Source organism: Nuphar pumila, chromosome 3 (genome assembly GCF_984573655.1).
Source record: "Nuphar pumila chromosome 3, dmNupPumi1.hap1.1, whole genome shotgun sequence".
NCBI classification, from domain to species: Eukaryota; Viridiplantae; Streptophyta; class Magnoliopsida; order Nymphaeales; family Nymphaeaceae; genus Nuphar; species Nuphar pumila.
This window is the reverse complement of record NC_143251.1, coordinates 131,257,803-131,281,490: the sequence shown is the minus strand read 5'-3', so window position 1 is coordinate 131,281,490 and position 23,688 is coordinate 131,257,803. Positions and strand designations below refer to the sequence as shown.

The window sequence follows — 23,688 nt, the reverse complement described above, 5'->3', positions numbered from 1 at the left end:
TATATATTTATATTTTTCCTTAAGGGTAAAATAGTCTTTTTACCATTTCACGCCATGTATACTTTTCCCTTTCTTTTTTCCCTTTTTCCTTTTCTTTTTCTTTTCTTTTTCCTTTTTCCTTTTACCTTGGAAAAGCCCCCATTAAGGGACGTTGGAGCCTCCAACGGTCACATTTGTGACCGTTGGAAGGGCTCCAACGTCCCTTAGGAGCCCTTCCAAGGGTCCTCTTCTTGTGCCTATAAATAAAGGGGTTCTCCTCCATTGTATGTAAGCTTCTTTGAAGCCCTCTTGAGTGTAATATATTTTTTCACTTTATTTTGTGTGTTTTTACCACTTTTGTGGTGTGTTGTATTTTTGTCCATTAGTGGCTACTTGTGTATGTGCGTGTTTTGCTCTTGAAGATTTCGCTTCACTCATTTGGCACTTCATTACATCTGTGTGTGTGTGTGGGGGGGGGGGGGATGCCCTGGTTCATGCTATACAAATGCCATTTGGATTCCTCTGATGGTCATTCTTGGATAGAAAGTCATATTTCTCAAAATTACTTACTAATAAGAAGCTGACCTATTATTAGCTATAGTCATCATTAACCTAGGTTGACATGGAATTCCTTGCAACATTGCTTGTGAACCTGAAATTTAGGTTTTTTTTTCACCAAGCATTGAATGCCTCAAGTGCAGTGTGCCACTCCAAATAAAGTGGGACTTGTAAATTGGATGGCGGTAAGATGTTACCAATTTTGTAGTCTTGAAAAGGTCTGCGTTGAAAATGTGAAACTACACAGATTGTGCAGCTTGTACTTTTAAGACTTTCCTCTGGGTTTATTTTAACATGAGAACTGGTAGGTGGTGTCTGAAGAAGCAATGATGTCCTGAAAAAAAAAGTCAGCTTACTGTGTTGGTGAGTCTTCACAAAGATACGTTGGTCATTAACCAAAACTGAGCTTCTACAATTGCTTGAAGAACAGACTATAGCTTATACAATAACATACTATAACTTATACAACTCAAAGATGCATACAGTAACATGTCTATGCATTCCTTGCATGATCTTGAAGGTTATGTTCTAGTGATAACCACTTATTGTCAGTAATGCAGATCATATCACCATGAAAAAGGTCAGTGCGGATAGCAAACTTGTCACATGAACAAAATTGAAGGTGCTGGTGGCTTTCTTACTTTCATCATGTGGGAGGATGATAGTTATAACAGGCAGGTGAGACCACATTTGAGACCCTGGATTTAGAAGATAATCAAATTGAGATTCAAGAATATGAACAATACTGGCACCATTATAAAATTAAGAGAAATTTTCAAATACCCCCCAAACGTTTTGGCCTAATTCATCTGCACACCAAACATTTCAGACTTTGCAAATGCCCACCAAAGTTTTTACTTGGGTTAATCAAATGACGTCAATCATAAACTAACGTTGGGTTGTTCTGGGGTTAATCTAACTCATGCTGTGAAGTTACCATTTTACCCCTGTAACTAAGGAAATAAATGTGTAGGGCCATCAACTGAATGTATTTAGCAAAAAATTTATTGCCTACAATGATACTTGAACCGTTGACCTCTCTAACTTAAACCATAACTCTAACCACTACACCATTAAGCTTGTTGATTATTTTTCGAAAAAAAAATTATATATTTAGATTGTGATAAGCCAATCAACCCGACAATTACTCGATGCATTAAAATCTAATCATACAAATGTGATCTACATTCTTAATTTTATAGGAATGGACTCTTGAATCTTCCAATTATGACATGTAGTTAGGTTTTTATACGATTTAAAAATCAACGGTCTACAATTTTCAAAAATAGTCAATGCTTAAAAAATCTAAATGAAAACCTTAAAACTCACATAGTTATTATCATAGCAATAACTAATTGATCTTGATTCTTGAATTAGTAAAACTTTTTTCAACTATATATAACCACATTGGCTTTTGAGTCAAATGAAAATGCATTTAGTTTGTGTTCAGATATTTATCGGATCAACTATTGAGGAACCAAACAGACCCAATTGCATTATAGTGGGTCGAGTAATTGTTGGGTTGAGTGGCTTATCACAATCTAAATATATAATTGTTTTTCAGAAAATAATCAACAACAAGCTTCATGGTGTAGTGTTTAGAGTTGTGCTTTATGTTAGGGAGGTCAATGGTTCAAGTATCATTGTAGGCAATAATTTTTTTGCTAAATACATTCAGTTGACAGCCCTACATGTTTTATTTCTCTAGTTACAAGGGTAAAATGGTAACTTCATAGCATGAGTTAGGTTAACCCAATGTTAGTTTATGATTGGGTCATTTGATTAACCCAAGTAAAAACTTTGGTGGGCATTTGCAAAGTCCAAACGTTTGCTGTGCGGATGAATTAGGCCAAAATGTTTGGGGGGTATTTGAAAATTTCCCTAAAATTAAGGAGCTACTAGAAAAGAACATTAAAATAAATTACTGTTGTTGGTGTGGGAGGGTTCAGATGATCCAAGTAAACCTTTCAAATTTCTAGCTTTTGTTTCACATAGCAAATAATCACTAACTGGTAAATGAGACCTAGATCATGTTAAATGTCCATTGAAGGAGGGGCATGCTAGATATTAATTACAAATATTCAACAGGATGAATGAACCAATGGATAAAAACTCTATTTGTTGAAACAGGCAAGGAGGAGATGAGTGAATGAAAATACAAGATCTTCCTATTCAGTTTCATAGCAGTTCCTTGCTTAAAGGTCAAAGATATAAAGGTGTGGAAGGAGAGCTTATAAGGAAGAGGGCTGAGGAAAAGGTTAGGCTAGTCTCTACCCCCGCTTAAGAGAGGTCCAAGGATCACCCTTGTAAGGGAAACCCCTGACATGGAGAGTGAGCTGAATAAGTGCTACATGTGATAATCGAAGTGGGATGAGAAGACTGAAGCAATTGAACATCTGAGAACGAGTGCTTGTTGGAATTGAATCTTTTATCTTCATTCGACTCCCTATCAATATTAATTTCCAAAAGATGCTTAGCATGATACCATCTGCTTTTTTTTCCTTGCATATGATTAAGTTATTTGGATTGAAGGACCTCTTAACTTTTTATCTTGGGGTTGAACATTTTATTTGATTATCCTCTATCAGATCAACTTCTCTTGACTAATGTTACATTTTCAGTTGTTTTCTCATTTGTCCCTTCTCATATAATTCTTAGCAAAATAAAACAATGTTTATAAGCTTTGATCTGTCTGTGTTCTACAGTTTTGTCATCTTTCAAACACTGAAGATACACCCTCACATGACAGAAGCAGCAGCATCATGCAATCCATTCTCATTGGAGTTTCCTTTCTATCTTTACTTGCATTAGTTCTATTGGGTTGTACATGATCTGGCAGTATCCACTTCTGTGCTTGGTGCATACTGTGCTGATCACCAATGGGTATTCTTCAGCAATTGCAGGCTCGTGTATCTATCTAATGCTAAAATCACAGGCAATATTAAAAATCTGGAAAGTTGGTTTACTACAAGATCGAAGTTTACCCAACTAAAGGTTAGCTTGGGTAGAGTGATTTTTTTGGTCGTCGCTTCTACCATTGAAGAAGTTGCTGGCTCTAATGGTGTATGTATCACTAATGAAGTCATTTTTGTGACAACTGGGCAGAAGATTAAAGCCCATTGAATCTCATTTATTTATTCATTGTTGAAATGTGCAAAATGCTTGGGCGATGTACAGGAAGAAAACATTTCACAGTTGAATGAAAACAAATTCTTTCATTTAGTGATATTTCCACAATTTAGATGATTGTCTCAAAAGCATTCATTTTGTTTAATCAGCTTCACATGAGGATGAGAGCGTAAAAATCAGTAAACCTTATTCTATCAATCATCTATGTACTTTTGTCTTTTTTATTTTTATTTCTTTTATTGAGGTGATATTATTCAGATCTAGGTGAAAGGCTCAGAGTCAGCAGATCCCCAGTCCAAAGTTGTGATGACTCTGACAGATTGGTCCTTGACTTTCAACTGAGCTGAGTGAACACTTGACCAACTTGTGACCTTGACTTGATCCTGGCTATGCTCAACACAAAAAACCAAGTCTTGACCATGTCCCGTAAAATTTTTAGCCTTGGTATGAGTTGATAGCCTAGTCTTAAGTCAAGACCTCTGTCTGGGTTAGGCAAGGCTTAGATTAGTACTGTGGCGTGCTCAGTGTGGTGAAGACTAAGCCCTACCCAGCGAGGCCTCCTATGCAACTGGACTCAAGGCCCCTAAGAATGAACATGATTCTATATGAAATTTTGGCCCACTTATGAGAAAAATTCACAACCCAGGCTCAAGCCCAGCATGATTAACTTTTTTGCCAAACCTAGGCCCTGGTTGCTTGGGCTCAAACTCTGAACCTAGGCCCAGCCCTTCTCGGGACAGGTACCTGAAGCTCATGGCAGGTTGGGATCATGGGTAGATCTGAACAAAGTTATGAACATAATCAACAGCAGAACCAAGATTGTGGCAAGATTTATCAAGAGTGAGTTCTGCAAAATTTCTCCTGCTGCCTTGCTTACCAAAGTTGCTTAATGTAAGTTGCCCAATAGCGTCTAGTTGCCTCAGTGAAGTGTTAAAACCATTGCTTGTGGATAGTTTTGGAGCTTCACTAAGTTATTTAGGTGACCAATTTTGGATATTTCAGGGCTTTTGGGGTTTTGTAGTGCATTCATGCCTTTTATCACTTTCTATAATGAGGTGCCATGGTCATTCAACCAATGGCAAGGCATATGTCAAGGAATGAGATGCATGTATTTTGCTTAATCTGAATCTGTAGATGTGTTTGTCATTGCTATTTACTAAAAAACATGCTTTGGATTGAACTGATTTAATAAAGAACTTGAATCTTCTTTCTTTTGATATTTACAGAGAAACCGCAGGATCAGAGACCTAGCCGCGCTGGCTTTGCCTGCCGTACTTATTTTATTGAGTAAACTATGGTAAGCATATGCATATTTTTCACAATAAAAAAACTCGTACAACTATAATTTTTTCAAGGTCCTTGCCTGCCTATTCATGCCTTGGTGGGAAACTTAGGGAATGCTGTTGAATTGTCCGGTACCCAAGTTCTAGGAAATTATTTCATAGAAAAAAAAGTTCTAGGAAATTAGGCATGTCAAAAATGATACGGATGCATTACATGTCAAAAACCATAAAAATTCCTGGCCAACTCAACCTAACCCAGCAAGTTTGGGTAGGATTGCATTGTGAATAGAAGAAGAGTTAAATTCTCCCAAAGTTGGTTTGCATGTCAGTTAGCTGATCGAGTAAGGTGCTATCAATTTTGAGCCGTTGCTTCATGCAAGGGCTCCCCATTAGGTGGCCCACAGACTGCGATTAGTATATGGAGTCAGGTATGGTTTACGAAATTTGATACCATACCTGGGTAGCATCCTAGTTATGATTGAAAGGGTAACTGTAATATGTCAACCAACAAAATTTGTAAACTGGTATGCACAGATTTTTATTGGTTCACCCAGCGATCTGGATGCTTGGTTTTATAGAGACTCTTGGATCATCTGATTACGTTGTATAATAAGGATCTTTTGAGGCTTAAAAATCAATGACTCAAAAATTTTGTAAATATTCAAGCACACAAAATCACATATCTTGATCCGATTATGATGATCCAATAGTCTATTCCAAGCAAATGAACCACACCGAATGCATCTGCAGAGTTAGATTTGCAAAAAACCCTACGAAAACCCTGAGTTCATACTAGTTTACAGATTTTGCTGGTTTACATATTCCAGTTTCTCCTGATTGAGATATGTAATTTTTTTAATGTAAAGACAATTATTTTACCGGCTATCAACCTAGTCTAGTTTATGCAATTCTTATAGAACCTGGGTATTGTTTTTCTCAGAGTAGGTTTCATTGGACCTTAGGTATGAACCTGGTACCAACACCACAGAGCAGATTCTAGGTCTGGACCCACCTAAATTTAATGGTCTGACCCGATAGCACCCCTAGTGCCTAGGAGCGTCAATGGGTTGGGTTTGACAAGGACCCAGCCTGTACCAAACCCTATAAGGTCAGGGTTTGGTGACAAAGAAGAAGATCCGATTAGAACCCCAGTTGGACCCAAAGGGTCCGATTTGTATATGGATCCAGGTATGGTTTGGGAAATTTCATTCCAAACCCAGGTCTGACTCAAGTTTCAATTAAGATATGTGATTTTTCAATGTAGAAGAGATAAAAAATATTATTTTATAGGGTATGGACCGGGTTTGGTTCATGTAATCATATAGGAACCAGGTGTGGTTTTCTTTATAGTAGACCCTATTAGACCTGGGTCCAAATCCGATACCTGCACCTCAAAGTCAGATTTGAGTTCAGATTGGCCTGAGTCCGAACCTGATCCGACCCGTTGTCTCTAGTGCCCATCATATTACAAGGCATTACTCCATTTGTTTCCACGGGGCGTACGCCATAATGAACTTCCAAACTTTACAGAGTGTTAGATTGCTTTAGATTTTCTGACCCTTCAGGGTAGGCCAATGCGAGTGTGTATCCTACCCCTTTTCCCATTGAAATGAGATCTCACATCTTTTAAAAAAATCGGAGATTTGAGATCTACCATACGAATTGCTCTCCTTAAATCTAGCCCTAAAATCCCTGCCTGAGTTGGACCACTAAAGGGTGTATTTGAGTGCCGTGGTAGCTGGAAACAATTTTATTTTCATGGTCTCAATGTATTTTGGGATCCAAGATCCGATCCATTTGCAACCCTACCTCCAAGGCCAAAGCAAACCCAATTTCCATATTAGCTATTTTCTAGAAAAAAATGCAGAAACATTTTAAGGGTTTTTTTTTAATGAATAACTTTGAGGGATTACCATCATAGGGCGCCGATTGTTTGGTAGGAACAGCTAGTGCATGTCACCTTGCGTTGGGATGTTGCAGGTTTCATTGTATAAGAATCCAATGAACGAGAATCAAGGGTTCACATTCTCCAATGCCATTGGTGTATTGCTTTTATCATTTTTACCCACTTCTATTAATATGGTATACTCATTATCATCGATATCATCCGATTCTGCATTGTCAACATGATCAATGCTATCACTAATTAATTGTTCGGTTTCACCAACTACATTAAAAATTTATTGTATGTATCGCTTCATTTACTTTTATGTATGCATCATTTTTACATTTTCAATATTCAAGATTAATCATCAAAATATCACATTCATCATTACACCTATATCTCAACTATAAATTACATCAAAATTTCAACTTGTACCTAGCATTATCATATGTCCAAGAAGGTTGAGATCTGAATTTCTGACAAAATGTAAGAAATTCAGTAAGCCTTTTGATGCCACAAATTATTCATAAAAATTCTTCTGTATGAAAGAGATACGTCTTTACCTTTCTGTTTCGATTGTCACTATTCTGTGTTCATTTCAAGAACAAAGCTAAAAGTTTCATAAATTGCGTGAAGTTTTGATAGCTTTTCAATATAGCAAATCATTCATAAAAACTCCTTCAGACAAGATATATGAACGATTTACCAAACGAATGTCAGGCTAAAAATGCAAAATAACGAGAATCAAGCATTCAGTTGAGTAGAAATAGGCCACTCGAATTGTGTTTTTTTATAATTTTTCAATAATCAACACTTAATACATCAATTTAAAGATCTTAGATTATAACCTCACATATTTTTTCATAGACAAATTCCTTGTCCACAGTCATTAGACTTGAAAATTGATCCTTCTTTACTAAAACTATTCCTCAAAAAAGTTTTAGGCATTTTTCTTAAATTCATATATAGACCTATAATTTTTTTCACAATAACATGGCAAAAATTACAGTTGTTTATCTGGTAGGGGTCTGCCTAACCCTAGCTTGCCTTTAAAAAATAAAAATAATGATGGGTATCCCAAATATATATTTAGAAAATAATTACAAGTGATCGCCCAATGATGGGAGCCAGTTTTTGCTTTTTTTAAAACAAGAATGCTTGGGGGTTACCTTGAGTTTATACTAAAGAATAAAAAAATTACAAAAGGTCCATCTCGTGGCCCGTCAAAGCCTTGATTGAAAGCCCGACCTGACCCTTGTCCAGTTTGGGTTATGCTCAGATTTGTTGGGCTAAATACAGGTCAAGCCTGATCAAGCTATGTTAAATCCAATTATTATCAGGTAGGCTGGATCAGGCCCCCATTAACATGGTTATTTGTTTTTATTCTAACTCGGACCCATTTAATATTCAAACTGGTTAAGCATGAGAGACCAAGTTTTGAACTGTTCGTGCAGACAAAACCTGACGCATCTGAAGTTGAGTACTCTGTATGTTAGATTTGGTCACAAGTGGGGATGAATAATCACAGCTGGGAAAGTAGAAATATGATTGTTGGTCACAAGGTTAATTTTGTAACCAACTTTCATAAGATTCAGCACAAAAATTCGTATGTTTCACCCATCTTGAGAAAGTGTTAGTGATTGTGATGTTACAATCACAGGTAGGGCTGGTAAACGAACTTAACTCAGTTCGGTTTGACTTGTCACCAACTCGTTCATGATGGGTTCGTATAACTGGTGAGCTGAATCACTAGCAGCTCATTCAGCTTAAACGAGTCAAGCCTGAACATAGGGTGTTTGGCTCTGCTAGGCTTGAGTGGGCTCGTATTGATAAAATATGTATATATTTTTATGTGTGATATATAATTTTAGTATAATATATAAAGAGAAAGAATGAATAGAATATAAATATAAAGAGAAAGATGCAACGAAAATATATATAAAATATGAACTATTATGTGAAATATATACAATACATATAAATTTTAAGTGTAGTATATAAGCATTAAATATATTTTTTGTAATAATTAACATGGATTATTTTACATGAGCAAGCTCATGTTCAGTTCGCATCGTTCATGCATGAGTTGAGCTCAAGCTCCACTCTGCTAAAATATGAACACGATCCGAGTCACGAACTTGGTCAACTGATAAATGAGCAAAGCCCGAACATGTCCTGTTCTGTTCATTCGGCTGGTTTACCAGCCCTAATCACAGGGTATTGAGAAAAAAAAAAAAATCACATGACATTGCAAACCTTAAAAAAAATTGACCTTGGAACTGTACAAAGCCCCAATACTCATATTTTGTGTTTTTGTGGTGCTCACTTGTAATTCCCATAATGTCATGCTACCAGTTGTACAAAACTAAGAGAAAAGGTTAAGAAGAACTTGGACATAATCTTTGGCAACAAGCGGGCGACGACAGAAGGCGGTGCTAAACTTCTGAATTCAAACTGCAACATGTGTGCGAGTCTGCAAAATTTGTACATTAAGCACCTGAACACCTTCTATCAGGCCTTGGGCCCACAACTGACAGACATATCCGCAAGATGGAGGGTGATCAGGTGCAAGGCACAAATATTTGTGCAATCATATTGCACCTGATCTTTAAACAGTGTGCCCGTGCACAAGCCACCAAAGCTGGGTGTATACCTCCTAGAGTCAAGGAAGACCTCCAGGGTTTTACCAGTGTTTATACAAGGGTTCAGAACAAGAAAGCAGCTCTAGAGGCGGCAACAGGATGCTTTGAGGTTTACTTTGCAAACTGCCTTCTAACTCGAAATTGGGGGTGTCAATAGACCCCAACCAAAGCCTGTAGGGCCCGGGTATGATATAAATAAGAAGACCCCATTGAGACCAAAATTGGAATGGCATCTTCTTAATAAAAACCAAATTTAATGTAGGTTGTTACTTGAAAGATAAAACTTGTGAATCTCCTCTTCTTTTTTTTTTATTCTTAAAAAAGATAAAATGAGAGTAAATCCAAGGCCCCATTTATTGGTTTTCATTTTCATCCAACCAGAAATGGATATTTATGGGAGATCCCAACCATGATGGCACCAACCTTTTCTGTTCCCTTCCCCAGGTGAAAATAATAATAAAATGTTTTAAGTTGCAAAAAAGAATGAAAACATTGTAAAAGGGAACCTTTGTTATGCATAGTCATGCGTGCTTGGCAGATTCAGAGCTGAGAGAGGTTTTGAGTCTCTCTCCTGCTTAATCTTTTTGTGGGCATCTTTCCTTTGTTGTCCTGAGAGAGAGAGAGAGAGAGAGAGAGAGAGAGAGAGAGAGAGATGGCTGCCTATAGAGCGGAGGATGACTATGACTACCTCTTCAAGGTGGTGTTGATTGGGGACTCGGGTGTTGGCAAGTCCAACTTGCTCTCAAGGTTCACAAGAAACGAGTTCAGCTTGGAATCCAAGTCCACCATCGGCGTGGAGTTCGCAACCAGAAGTCTCAATGTTGATGGGAAGGTCATCAAGGCTCAGATTTGGGACACTGCTGGTCAAGAAAGGTATAAACTCTTTACTATTGTTCCTTATCTATATTTAATTCTTTGTTGTTGTTTGGTTTTGGTGGTGGTGTCAATCTTTTGTTTTCTGAACATGGGGTTCTAATTAATGTGAAAGTATGTCCTGGAAGCTAAAAATTTCAAGTGGGTGTGCTGCTTTTGGGCTTCCCTGTAGGTTTTCTGGTTTAGGGTTCATGGGTATGTGGATTTATTGGGCTTATAGCTGGATTTGTTGGTTGGACATATTGGGTATCAGTATACCTGTTTTCACTGCTTGGGCTTGTTACAAATATGGTGGATTCTTTTTGGAAGTTGTATAAGTGACCATGTGTTCATATTCTTGTTGGGTTTTCCTTTCTCTGGGTTTTGACTTATGAGGTCCTGGTTGATAAGAAAACGAGGGATTAAGTGGGGGTTTAGGGATAGATGTTTTGGCTATTGATTTGTTTCTGTTTCTTTCTTTTTTCCCTTTTTCTTCTCGTTTATTTGTTTTTTGTTGGTTCAGATCTACGATATGGTTGGATCTGTTGAATTTTTAAAAATATGCAGGGGGTAATTGTTGGTTGAAGTTTTTAGTAGTTTATTCTGTTATTCGGCTTACCAGAACGGGGAATCTAATGTGGTTTATTTGTGGATTTGTTTGTTGGTTATAGAAGTTAGGCATTCCATCTTGTGAAGACCTGCGTCTGTTATTGGTTGAGCTAATTGAACTTCTGTTGAGGAGTTATTCTTCTAGTTTTGAATCTGATCCTGTAACTTAGATTTCCTTGGGAGGGTTTAGTTTTAAGCAAAGTTGTCGTGTCCTTTTATGTATTTAGTTGGTTCTCTTTTTGTTGAACTAGTTTTAATCAGTCACATGTTGGTTAGTTTTTATGGGTTTTGCAGTGGACAATGACTGCTTCGGGTGGGGTTTAGGGATGGGTTTGTTGGTTATTAATATAGAGAATTTTGATGGCAATCTGTGTTTGAGTTTAGTGAAATTGGTCTAAAACAGGCTTCAGTGAAATGGGATCGGATCTGCATGCATACATCCCTCTGTGTTATTGTCTTGAGAGTGCAGATTTTATGGAGTGAGAACTGTAGAGGTGTTATTATTTTAAATCAAATCTGATTCCTGAATTAATTTATGAAAATAAGATATGCTGATTAAACATAATTTTGATATGCACTTTTCAATATTTCTGAAAATTATGCCATACGAAAGTAAATAAAAGAGTTTTATAAAGAAACATGTCTATAGTTAGCATACTCAAGAAATGCATGTGGAGCACAACTTTTACCATATTGATTTTTGTTTATAATTAACTTCGCCTGTAAACGATACTGAGCTATCAATTAAATTTTTTATATAAACTGATTATGCTCAGACCTTGGCATCTAACCCAATGTTGTACATATCCTATCGTACCATATCGTACGATACAATACATATCGTTACTTTTGGGTTTTGCGATACGATACACCCCTATATCGTACGATACAACTTCGGCACACTTTAAAAAGGCCGAAAGTTATTTTTTTCATTTTGGGTTTTAAATACCTTTTGAGGGCTGACTTCTCCATATGTATGGAGGCCATTAGAAGTGATTTTTCACAGTTTTTTCACCCAAAGAAGTGGGTTAAGGTAAAAAAAGTGCATTTTTATCAATTTTTCACTCAAAAAAATGAATTAAGGTAAAAAAATCTTTATTATGAGTAAAATTACAAAGCTTTATATCGAGGTAGAAATCAGGCTCTACACTTCTCTAACAAAGATGTCATAAGATGATCTGGCATGACAATGAGGCACTCAAGTAATGACTGAAAACCGATTGAAAATCAAGTGCAACTATTGCCATAATATTTTTGTTTATGTAATATTAAAATATGTCTTGTAGCATGTTCTTAATTGCAAGATATTTAATATTTTGCATTGTTCTTGTGAGATAATTGATGTTTGATGATGTCTTTTGCAGATCATAAACACATAAATGCTTCATATGTGATTTTATGATTGTGTTTTGTGCAATTCATCATTGTTTCATGTGATATGATTTTTTAGATATTTTGCTAAATTTTTTCTGTTTTTTTTTGGATTTTTTTAATTTTTTTTATGAAAAATTTATGATACAATACAATACTGTGTTACTTTGTGCCTGACCGATACGGGTAACGATATGATACTTGCAACCTTTATCTAACCTATGTGGTGTTTGAGTAATCTATATCAGAACATAAAAAGTTTTGTATCTGATCATCAACAAAAACTCTTTTACATGACATTCCATGTAAAGGTGCAAGAATTGTGCTTTATTAGCATCCTGTGAAAATTTGTATCATATTGGAGATGGCAGAGTATGGGGGTGATGGTTCTAAATTGTTCAATAAAATTACACATGCTCTATTTGATCTCAGGCTACCGTGCATGCAGTCTGCAACCTTTTATGGATTATCTGGATACTGTTTTCATGAATATGAATGTCACGATTTCACATAAATTACGGTTTTATGGTTCAAGATTGAACCTAGAATATTGCAACTATAGTCACCTGTAACAGTCTACTGACTGAAAACCTGACATTTAGGGGTCATTTGTATAAATCCCAAATAAGAGTGATCTCCATTCTCTCACATCAAAACAAATGTGAGAACTTGCAAAAAAATGACTCATTTGCAGTCATTTTCTTGTTTGCATGAGAGACAGAATCACAAGGGGCCCATTGTGATTCCGAACTCACATGATTCCAAATCACATGTGATTTGGAATAATTTCTGGTGGAGCAAACCTAATGTCCCCTTAGATTCGTTTGGTCTAGGGGAATCACAAGTGGCCCCTTGCTAGTCGATTTTCTCTATCATTGACAATAATGATCTGTTTGGTCTTCAGATATCCTAAACTAAAAGCAAAGTCGAGAGAAAATCTCAACAGAGTTTTAGTGAAAATCACTTAGAATTCTTGTATGGTAAAATTGCAACCCTTGAGCATGATTATGAGAACGTCCAAGAACTTTCAAAGCCTTTATTCCTACTTAGAGAGAGTTAGAAAAGAATAGATAATTCTTACAACATGATTTAACTCTTGTTAAGAATTTTCTCCTCAAAGCATGTATCGAGTTTATGAGAATAGCACTTAGGCTCTGTTTGGTAGCTTGTATTTGGCAAGGAAATGCCAAGGACATCTTAAATCTGGGATTTGGGATTTGGGATTTCATGGATTTATCAAATCCACTAGATGTGTGGAATCCCTTTACGAGGTTCCAGCCAGAGCTGGCATCTCCATGCCAACTACCGACTCCCAGACAGTCCCATCGATGGTACTAAGAATTAGATTTCACTAGGTAGGTCTAAGACAGGGTTCCAAATGATTGAACTTGACTAGGTAGGATTTAGGTCCAAGACAGTTCCAAAGAATTAGACTTGACCAGTTGGGGTTTGGAGTGACACATGTCCAACGTAAGCTCTTACCTGAAAGGGGTTGTTGATGCACCTGAGGGACCAGAGCCAGAACCAGATCCAACCATGGAGTCACAAAGATCCAAAGAAGAAGAAAAAGAAAAACAAGACTAAAGGGCAGCATTAGAAGTTGGGTTCAGGATCTAAAACAGATCCTTAACTAGTAATTTAGTTTTGGAATGTATTTGTTATTTTGGATTCTATTTATTTCGGTTCTTATCCCAGGATCCATTTAGGACTAGGGTTTTGATAGTTTCCTATATATAATTGCTATGAGGGTTTTGGTAGATAATTGATTGATTGAGACCTTGTTTGATTTTCTTTAATCTTATTGAGTTTATTTTTATTCCTATTTTCCGTTACTTTCCTGAGTTCATGCTTTCCCTTTGATTTCGGGCATAGGAGTAGGGTAACATAGATTCTTTCGCGATCTCAGTTTCGGAGATTGCATCAGTCGTGCAGCCTAGAAAATGCCCACATGGGTCCCATCAAGGCCTAGTGGCTAAGACACAGGGACTAGGCAAAAGGGCCCTCGCACCCGCGTTGACGCACGCGGGTGCCACACCTGGTGCGGCAAACACGTCACAAGAGAGAGAGAGAGAGAGAGAGAGAGAGAGAGAGAGAGAGAGAGAGAGTTATCTTAAATCTCAAAAAAAAAGTTGTCAAAGGAAGATAAGTGGCCCTTGTATTGCCACATCAACTATGACATTTGTCGTCCTCAACCAGCTGTAACCTGCTTGCCTTTAATATTTTTTCAAACCCTGGGTATATTATTCAAAACTTCCCCTTATTTTCAGAAACCCAGGTGTATATTTTTTTCCTATATGTACATTTTTTCTCTTTTAGATCAAATTTTCTTCAAAAGCCCTGAAAAATTCTTTTAAATTTCCTCAATCTTTTAAAATTTCCAGGATTTATATCTATTCCCATTTCTTTAAAAGTTTATCCGTAAGTCCTGTATTCTATCTGATTCTTCTCATTCTTCTTTGTCCCAGTATTATTCCGATGGCGTCCAATTCCCTCGATGTTATCTTTCCTCGAGATCATGTCTTCTATCAGATAAAGGATGGATTCCCGGATCATCGGGTTATCCAGACTCATTCTTTCTTCCATCGGTGGTATTATTCTTGGTTCGCCACCTTCTCGCGTATGTTCTCAGACCACTTGGATGACTGTAGATTGGAGATGACATCGACAGTAGGCAAGCAAACCATCAACGGAAGTCTGATTCAGGCTATGACAGAACGGTGAAACCCACGTACCTGCACATTTTGGTTTTCATGGAGAGAAATGACCCTACTGATGGACGAATTCAATGACATTATGGGATTGCCCGAACCAGCTGGTCAGCTAGATGATCCTGTTGAGCAACAATTCCTGATCAACATCAAGGGGGTAGATGTTCGAGAAGCTTTAGCCAGAGCAACAGGGAGCAGATCTTGGCCTCTCACTGAGATCAACGGAAGTCAGTTTATCGACTTGTTTGGACTCTATCGCAAGTACGGAGCTTACGAGGAGGTTGACACTTTGTCTCGAGCAACAAAAGATAGAATTCAACATGCCATGATCCTATGCACAGTACGATTAGCTTTCTTTCAAGACGGTCAGAATTTCATCGATGTCAGAGTTGCCCAACTCTTTCGAAGATGGGGAAGCAAGCAGACCCGTCAGTTTAAATCAATAACAGCTGATACCTCAGAATTCTTTTTTTTAATAGTTTTGTTGTGAAAGGCGGGAAAAGAAGAGTTCTCTTTTGTTGAAATTTACATCTTTTGCTTCTTCTGTATCTGGACCTGGGTCGGTTGGGTTTACTTTGACTCAGTCAGATTCAAACCTGGGTCAAAGTAAACCCAGGTTTGAATCAGTCTGGGTTTACAGAGCCAAGTCTGTTTGAGATTTCATATATATATACCCTCCCGCACCCCCGCACCCAAGTTTTTTTAAAGTACCGTATCGTCGCACCCACACTCGCACCCGTACCCACACCCGCACCTATGTGACATAGCCTAGTGGATAACTGGGTGTTGCTGCACTTACCCACCTCTTGCTTGATCAGAGGAAGTGATGCAATGAAAGAGACTGAGACTTCACGTTAATGGGTGTTGTGTTGACACTCTTTGACGCAACGTGGAGATCAGACTCGGAGATGCACTTGGGTGCAGCAAATAGGGCAGCGTGGGGATCGGATGTTCCGATCACGCTTTGATGCAGTAGAACAACCGGCGTCACGTGCTTGGCCTTGGCAAACGAGGACACGATCCTCACGATCGTGCGCTGCTCAGCGATGAGAAGAACACCCACCACTTGATGCAGTGGTGGGAACCACAACCTTCACGCAAGAGTGTTGACGTGAAGTCTGCTGGTGTAGTGAGGATGCCACTAGCCTTGTCAATTGGATTGACGTAGGCGGTATCCTCTCAATGCACGACTGTGCAACACGGTAACCCAAACCAGATGGAAGGAAAAGGCTTGGATCAAAAGATTCGAGCAACAATGTATTAATAAGAAAACTGACAGTACTTACAAGCTGATAAACTAACAGTAATCAAAGGAAAACAATGGCTAACAGGGGCCAAATCAAATGAATAAAACAAACAATAACAGAAGAAAGAGAATAAGCCGAAAGGAACGTGCGGCTGCCAAAAAAATGCCAAAAGCTTTTCAGACTCCCCCAAAATATCTCCCTACACGCAACCCTAGGATGTGTATTTAAAGACTTCAACTAAATCCGGGTCTCGGGTCCGGTCCCAGACTCGAGACAAACTCTGTTGTTGTTGGTTCTGTGACGTCTGGGGCGTTCCGGACCTGCTCTGCATCATTCTCCCCTGGTTGGGAAGAAGTCGGCTTTGACGACTTATTGTCACCACAGTATGCATATAGATCAAACACACCTTCAATAGCGGCCCTTTGTATATAAGATCTTGGTTCCAAATACTTGAATACAGGAAGGGGTCCACGAGAGCATCTAGTAACAAACTTCAAAAATTTCTTTTGGTGCTCTGGTGAGAATCCCCTTAGGCCTTCCCGAAACATCTCAATGTCATGATGCTCCTCATGATATCCACCAGCATAATGTACAGTGGAGCATAAGTCATCAACATCCATACTATCAAGTGATCCTGAAATAAGGAGCTGGAGTTCATGCTCCTTGAATATCTCTATCAAATCTGGCTGTATGAGCTGTTGTAAATCTTGTCCACCTGGAAGGAGCTTCTCTTCAGTTTGCTTAACGTACTTATTATTTACGACTACGAAATACAACCCTAACTAAAAAATGTCGCCTTTATAATGCTTCAAGAAAAGGAGATGCTGGTACCATTCTGGGTCCAAAGAAGGCAAGTCATTGAGGTAGTTATGCTTCTGCTTCAACTTGCTCAAGAAGAAAGTCGCAAAAGGTATTTCGACAAGAATACCCTCGAACATTGCCTTTCCAAGTTCTAAAGCAAGCCGATAGCTATCCTTAATAGTCAGGCAACCACCCTGTTCCAAATTTGGCTGCATAGCATGAATAGAATCCCCAAGCAAGGCCACACGACTCTTAGTCCAAGAAAGAACTGGAAATCTATCATATATGTTACGATGAAGGATTATGTCCTCATCGGTTGCAAGGATCAAGTCCACAACCTTGTCACACCAATTTCCGAATATCCCAAGCAGCCTTTTCCTTTTACCGTTGGGAGTACCAGCGCCACCAGGGGTTCATTGTGAAATGCATACCACTGCATCTTTCCAGCACCCACACCTGAAGAAACAGAATACTGTCTATGGCCCAAGAATACAGACTCGATATCAGGAGGCACAAGATCTGCAATACACGTGTAGCACTTGTAGGTAGAGAACATTGCATCTTGATGTCCAAACGATTTTTTACGCACCTTAGACCAGATACCATCAACGCCAACTAAAAGATCACCTTTATAACATTTTCCATTCTCCAGTATCATTGTCGCCGATTGCTGGGGAATCGTGCAGCCGACATCCCTGTGCAGGCTGGCTTCGATGAACTCTGGTGGCACAACTGACAGTTGGAGGTTCGCTGGGCATGGGTCGACCGCCACAACACTCGGGCGGCCAACAACATCGACGCCCAATCCACCACTCGTTGTCAGGGTGGACGTTGTGTGCGTCTTCCCCGACGATTCGAGGACCACGAGCCGTTCTTCAAGTCCATCCATACGTTTTGACAGTCCGGTTACATCCTTGTCTAGGCGTAGCAGATCTTCCTGTATTTTTGTCAACTTGTCCATTATCCGCATCATCGGATCTTCGTTGTCGGTCTCCTCTTGCGCCTTCCCGCTCGTAGGATCGTCCCTCGCTTCTTGCAACGTGCCGTTGACCAAGGAATAGGGGTTGGGCTTTGATACCACTTTGATGCAACAAAAGAGACCGAGACTTCACGTTAATGGGTGTTGTGTTGACACTCTTTGACGCAACGTGGAGATCAAACTCGGAGATGCACTTGGGTGCAGCAAATAGGGCAGCATGGGGATCGGATGTTCCGATCACGCTTTGATGCAGTAGAACAACCGACGCCACGTGCTTGGCCTTGGCAAACGAGGACACGATCTTCACGGTCGTGCTCTGCTCAGCGATGAGAAGAACATCCACCACTTGATGCAGTGGTGGGAACCACAACCTTCACGCAAGAGTGTTGACGTGAAGTCTGCTGGTGTAGTGAGGATGCCACTAGCCTTGTCAATTGGATTGACGTAGGCGGTATCCTCTCAATGCACGACTGTGCAACACGGTAACCCAAACCAGATGGAAGGAAAAGGCTTGGATCAAAAGATTCGAGCAACAATGTATTAATAAGAAAAGAAAACTGACAGTACTTACAAGCTGATAAACTAACAGTAATCAAAGGAAAACAATGGCTATCAGGGACCAAATCAAATGAATAAAACAAACAATAACAGAAGAAAGAGAATAAGCCGAAAGGAACGTGCGGCTGCCAAAAAAATGCCAAAAACTTTTCAGACTCCCCCAAAATATCCCCCTGCACGCAACCCTAGGATGGGTATTTAAAGACTTCAACTGGATCCGGGTCCGGTCCCGGACCCGAGATAAACTCTGCTGCTGTTGGGTTTATGACGTCTGGGACGTTCCGGACCTGCTCTGCATCAGGAAGCATTGAGAATTGTTAGCAACTGAGGGAATTGACCAAAACACAAAAAATGATAGTTGGAGACAAGGGGGAACAGGATTCAGAGAGGGAGGGAGAATGATGAAGGCACTGGCATGAACATTGGATTTAGAATTTCTCACCATGAACCTATCTATGGTTGTAGCTGAAACTTGGAGACGAAAAGGACCAAATCCTTCCATTTCTGACTCCCCCTTCATTTCTGTCCTCCCAAACCGTCGAAGGCATCAGGGGGTCCACAAGTCTCCTCCAATGCCTTCCAGCATCAGGAAACAGGGCTTTATTGCTTACAGCATCAACTTTTCCTAGAAATGCCCTCCTATAACGTGCTGTATCTACATGAAGATCCCATGACAGAACCTACTTTTTTGTTAATGTGGAGATGTGCCTCAATTTGTAGAACTTGTAGTGAATGCTATCGTTCTGTTGCAGTTGTCATATTCTTGCCCTTCCAGATACATCAAAACCTCAACTGCGCCAAAAACCTCTTATACATTATGACTTTTTTTCTTCTGTTTTTCCCTTTCTTGCATACTTGTACTGTATGAGCTCTTATGCTAAGTTGGTTACTGTTTATGATGATAATCCGCTGGATAAGAATGAAATTGAAGTCATGTGCCAATAAAGTACTATTCTAGAGTTCCCAAGAAAAAGACTTTACTTGATTCCTGAAGTTTTCTGGTTACCATCACTATTAAACATTATTTACATTATGGTAATCCCTTTGATAATGTCTAAGGTTTTGACAAATTCATATGCTTCATGCATGAGTTTTATAGGGTTTCATTTTTTGTTATTTTGAACTAAAGGTTACTGTGACATCTTTGAGTTAGTGCTATTGTTCGATTTATCCTGAGACCAAGAATGGTAAAGTGCTTTGTAACACAGTTCTACTGGAACCAATTCCGTACTCAAATCACATCTTTTTTCTAGGTGCTGCCTAATAAAGATGGACAACTTTGGCATTTGGTTGTTACTTTTCTAGGTGCCATACTTGTATATATTGTTAAATTATATTACCGAAACCTTGTAATATTATGTATTATATATATATATATATAAAGAATGATACATATACATATATGATATATATGTATATGTATCTATCCATTTATATATATAAAAAATATATATATTTCCTTATTTTAGCCATAGGGGTAGTTTAGTCATTTCCACAGTTTTACGCACATTCATTTTCATGAATGTGATTGTAATCTTTTTTATTTTATTTTCTTTCTATTTTTATTTTTATTTTTTATCTTTTGCTTTTGTACCAAAAGGTACCTTGGGGGCCCCACTCAAATAGACGTTGGCCCCTCCAACGTCTATGAGTGGAGCCCTCCAAGGCTCCTTTCTTGTTTGTTATAAATAGGGGTTCTCCCCTTTAACTCTTAAGGCTTTGGGTCAAAGCCTATGTGTGATCTAATAAAGTTTTCCATTCTTTTTATGCATTAGTGCATTTGTGAGATATTGTGGGTTGTGCTTTTGTGCACGTGTTCTAAATGTTCTTATTGTGTATTTGTGCACGTGTTTTCCATCAAGAACATCGTGTCTTGATCATAGTGTCTTTTTGAAGACACTTTCACATATATGAGCACAAAAGGATGTGATGCCATGAAATGGTTGTCCTCTATGTTTTAGTGAAGATTTTGTGACTTTCTGCATGTCAAACTCTCAACATCAGCCACGTTTCTTACTATGTGGCCACTGTGGCTGAAATGACTTGCTTATATTTTTAATTTAAGCAGTATTCTTTCTTTCCATCACTTATCATACTTAAGATCCCAACCGTCACCTGCTTATTCAAAAATTCAAATCATGTATGTACCTTTGGGTTGTTATATTACAATATGTAAAACCAAGCATGTGGTTGCATATGGCATATATCAATTTTTTCCAGTACTGTCATGGCATGTTGGATATCCCTTTCCATTTAATCAGGATCTCATCAACCCATGTGTGTGTGTGTGTTTTGGGTGGGAGGGGGGGGGGGCGTTGGATGTGTGTTTGGTTGGTGCTTTGTGTTGGGTGAGGGATGCAATATGTATCACAGATGACAGCAACTTTGGTTCTTGTTGTTGTTAGGATGTAAAGGATGGCAGCTCCTTTTTTTAGATAGTCAATTTTGTTAACTCAATTTTTCTATAAAAATAAAAGGTTAACTCGTTTTCAACAGTCTTGATACACTTCGTTTTATGCTGTACAGAAAAATAAAATCTTAAGGTGAGGAGCATTCTTGTATTAATTGGAATCCAAAAGCCATTGCCCATAAAATGTTCGTGACAATGTACTGCCAACTGGATATCTTCTGTTTCATAAAAAAAGAGGAGCAAATAGAAGCTTAGAATTATTGCATCGGAAAAAGAGTTCATTAAGGTTCCGTCAGAGATTGTTGATGGGTGCACCAAGTGGCCCTAACGGGGAAAAAAAGATTTTATTTAGCAATTGGCAAGCTTAGAAAGTTTGATGCACATCCAGAGTTTTGAGATTTGTGTGCTACATCAAACTAGGAGTGCTTGATCCATGTTCACTCATTAGAAACTACTTTCTGCAGGAAGAACATTTTCCTACCACAACCCCATTGTTTGTGGAGATTTGTATTTTGAGACAACCATGATTAGCAAGGTGAACATATGAAAGTTTTATGTTTCAATCACGTTGACATTCATTTCTTCCGTTTTGCAATTCATGCATGACTGGTATCAGCATTTCTTTGAAAAAAAAAGACCATTTTAAGATCAGAATTTCTTTTTCTAATCCTGAAATGATGACTGAGTCTTGGATTTGACTGATTGGTGTCAACCAGAAGTTCTGTTACTTCTGTACCTAGGAAGGCTGGAATTGTTTTTACTAAATGTTGCAAGATTATTATGCAAAACTCTATTTATTCTTTATTGCATCCTGCTGAATCTGTTCTTTCTTATGAAGTCTGGAATTCCAAAATTACATTTAGGCTCTGTTTGGGAACTGGTATCTCAGGTGGGAGTTTATGCATTTGGTAAAAACTTGGTCAAACTAACTTGGTGGTAGATATTTGGAAACTGGCAGCTGCCATGAGAGTTCATGCATTTGGGAAAGGAAGTGAGACTCTCCCCTTTGCATTTGTACCTAATCCTGAATTTGGTAACTACCGCCTCCTAGAGATGGTAGCTTCCAAATCCAGGATTTGGCAGCTGCCACTTTTCCAAATGCATAAACCCCCTCTGACTACCAGTTTCCAAGCCTTAGTGAGTTGGAATTTTGCTAGATTAGGGAGGCTTCTTTATAATAGTTATTGCATGTGTGGTCCATGGTAATGACATGTATGACAAAATGGTGCCACAGAATTTTGTAATTACTTAAGGGTAATCATTTTGATGAGCTTGTTAATGCCCACTATAAGCCATGGATATTAAGAATTCTCTGTAAGATGGTCCACATGCACTACTTATCCTTCTAGACATGGTGGAGTGACAAAATGGTTCTATGGGCCTCATCCTCGGAGGGCTTCACCTCTACTGCAATCACCTTGCCATGTCTCAAAAAAGCATGCCCTTTTGGATGGGCATCCTGGCATCATCGACAATCTGCTAAAAAAAGTGTACCACTTCACATTTCACACACACACACACACACACAGAGAGAGAGAGAGAGAGAGAGAGAGAGAGAGAGAGAGAGAGAGAGAGAGAGAGAGAGAGAGAGAGATGCATGTCTTCATCACTCAAGTGGTGTTTATGCTTGTACAAACAGTTCATGGATGACACTCTTTCATGGATAAATGCATTCAGACAACTTTCAATTGCATGGTGTCTGCCTATATAATATCTTCATTTTGCATTCATATGTGATATATGCTTGCTTTATGATGTGTCCACAGAACAGTGCACATACATAAGCACACATGTTTAGATTGGTGATATTTATTTCATGAATACAGGTACCGCGCTATTACCAGTGCATACTACAGGGGAGCAGTTGGTGCACTGCTTGTGTACGATGTCACCCGGCATGCTACATTTGAAAATGTTGAGAGATGGCTCAAGGAGTTGAGGGACCACACTGACCCCAATATAGTTGTGATGCTCATTGGGAACAAGTCTGACCTTCGTCACCTTGTCACTGTTTCTACTCAGGATGGAAAATCTTTTGCAGAGCGTGAGTCTCTCTATTTCATGGAGACATCTGCACTGGAAGCCACAAATGTGGAGAATGCATTTGCTGAAGTTTTAACGCTGATTTACCATATTGTGAGTAAGAAAGCTGTTGAGGCTGGTGAAGATGGAGCAGCAACCAGGTTGCCTAGCAAAGGAGAGAGGATAAATATCGCCAATAAAGATGATGTTTCTGCATTGAAGAAAATTGGGTGCTGCTCAAGCTAGAGGGATCGTCGACCTTGCTTCAAAGGGATATGTTTGGTTTACTTTAGCTGCTCTGATGCCATTGTTTCTTGTATGCCAATCTTCAGCTTCAAATGTAGACTGTCTGGCGTTTGGACATAGAAGCATGAGTTGTAAGGTATTGTTTGAAATCCAGCGGTCAAGGGTTGTATTTAATTTCTGTTCTCAGATGATACTTCAGTGTTTGAATACTTTGAAGAATCAAGGTTTGAATTCCTTCATGAATGAGGATTTCTAAATTATAAAATGCCTACATGTACCATACGACAGTAAATATGGATTTTTGTAACTTTGAAGGGAAATGCATTAAGCCCTCATTTTACGCTGATAGTTACAGGCATAAAGCTATGATAAAGGTTATTTTTTTTTCAGAAGAGGCGTTTCATTCCAT

General features: G+C 38.7%; 1 protein-coding gene across 1 annotated transcript; it reads left to right on the top strand.

Annotated features, from left to right (window-relative positions):
• The first annotated feature begins 9,984 nt into the window (after positions 1-9,984).
• LOC149843846 (ras-related protein RABA1d) lies at positions 9,985-23,645 on the top strand. Its single transcript, XM_090000091.1, has 2 exons — positions 9,985-10,349; positions 22,838-23,645. The coding sequence occupies exons 1-2, from the start codon at positions 10,129-10,131 to the stop codon at positions 23,277-23,279; spliced, it is 663 nt and encodes a 220-aa protein (XP_089856217.1). The 5' UTR covers positions 9,985-10,128; the 3' UTR covers positions 23,280-23,645.
• Positions 23,646-23,688: the final 43 nt, after the last annotated feature.

Coding starts and splice junctions, on each gene's coding strand:
- LOC149843846 (XM_090000091.1), top strand. CDS start 10,129: ATGGCTGCCTATAGAGCGGAGGATGACTATGACTACCTCTTCAAGGTG. Junction 10,350..22,837: donor GACACTGCTGGTCAAGAAAG/GTATAAACTCTT, acceptor TCATGAATACAG/GTACCGCGCTATTACCAGTG.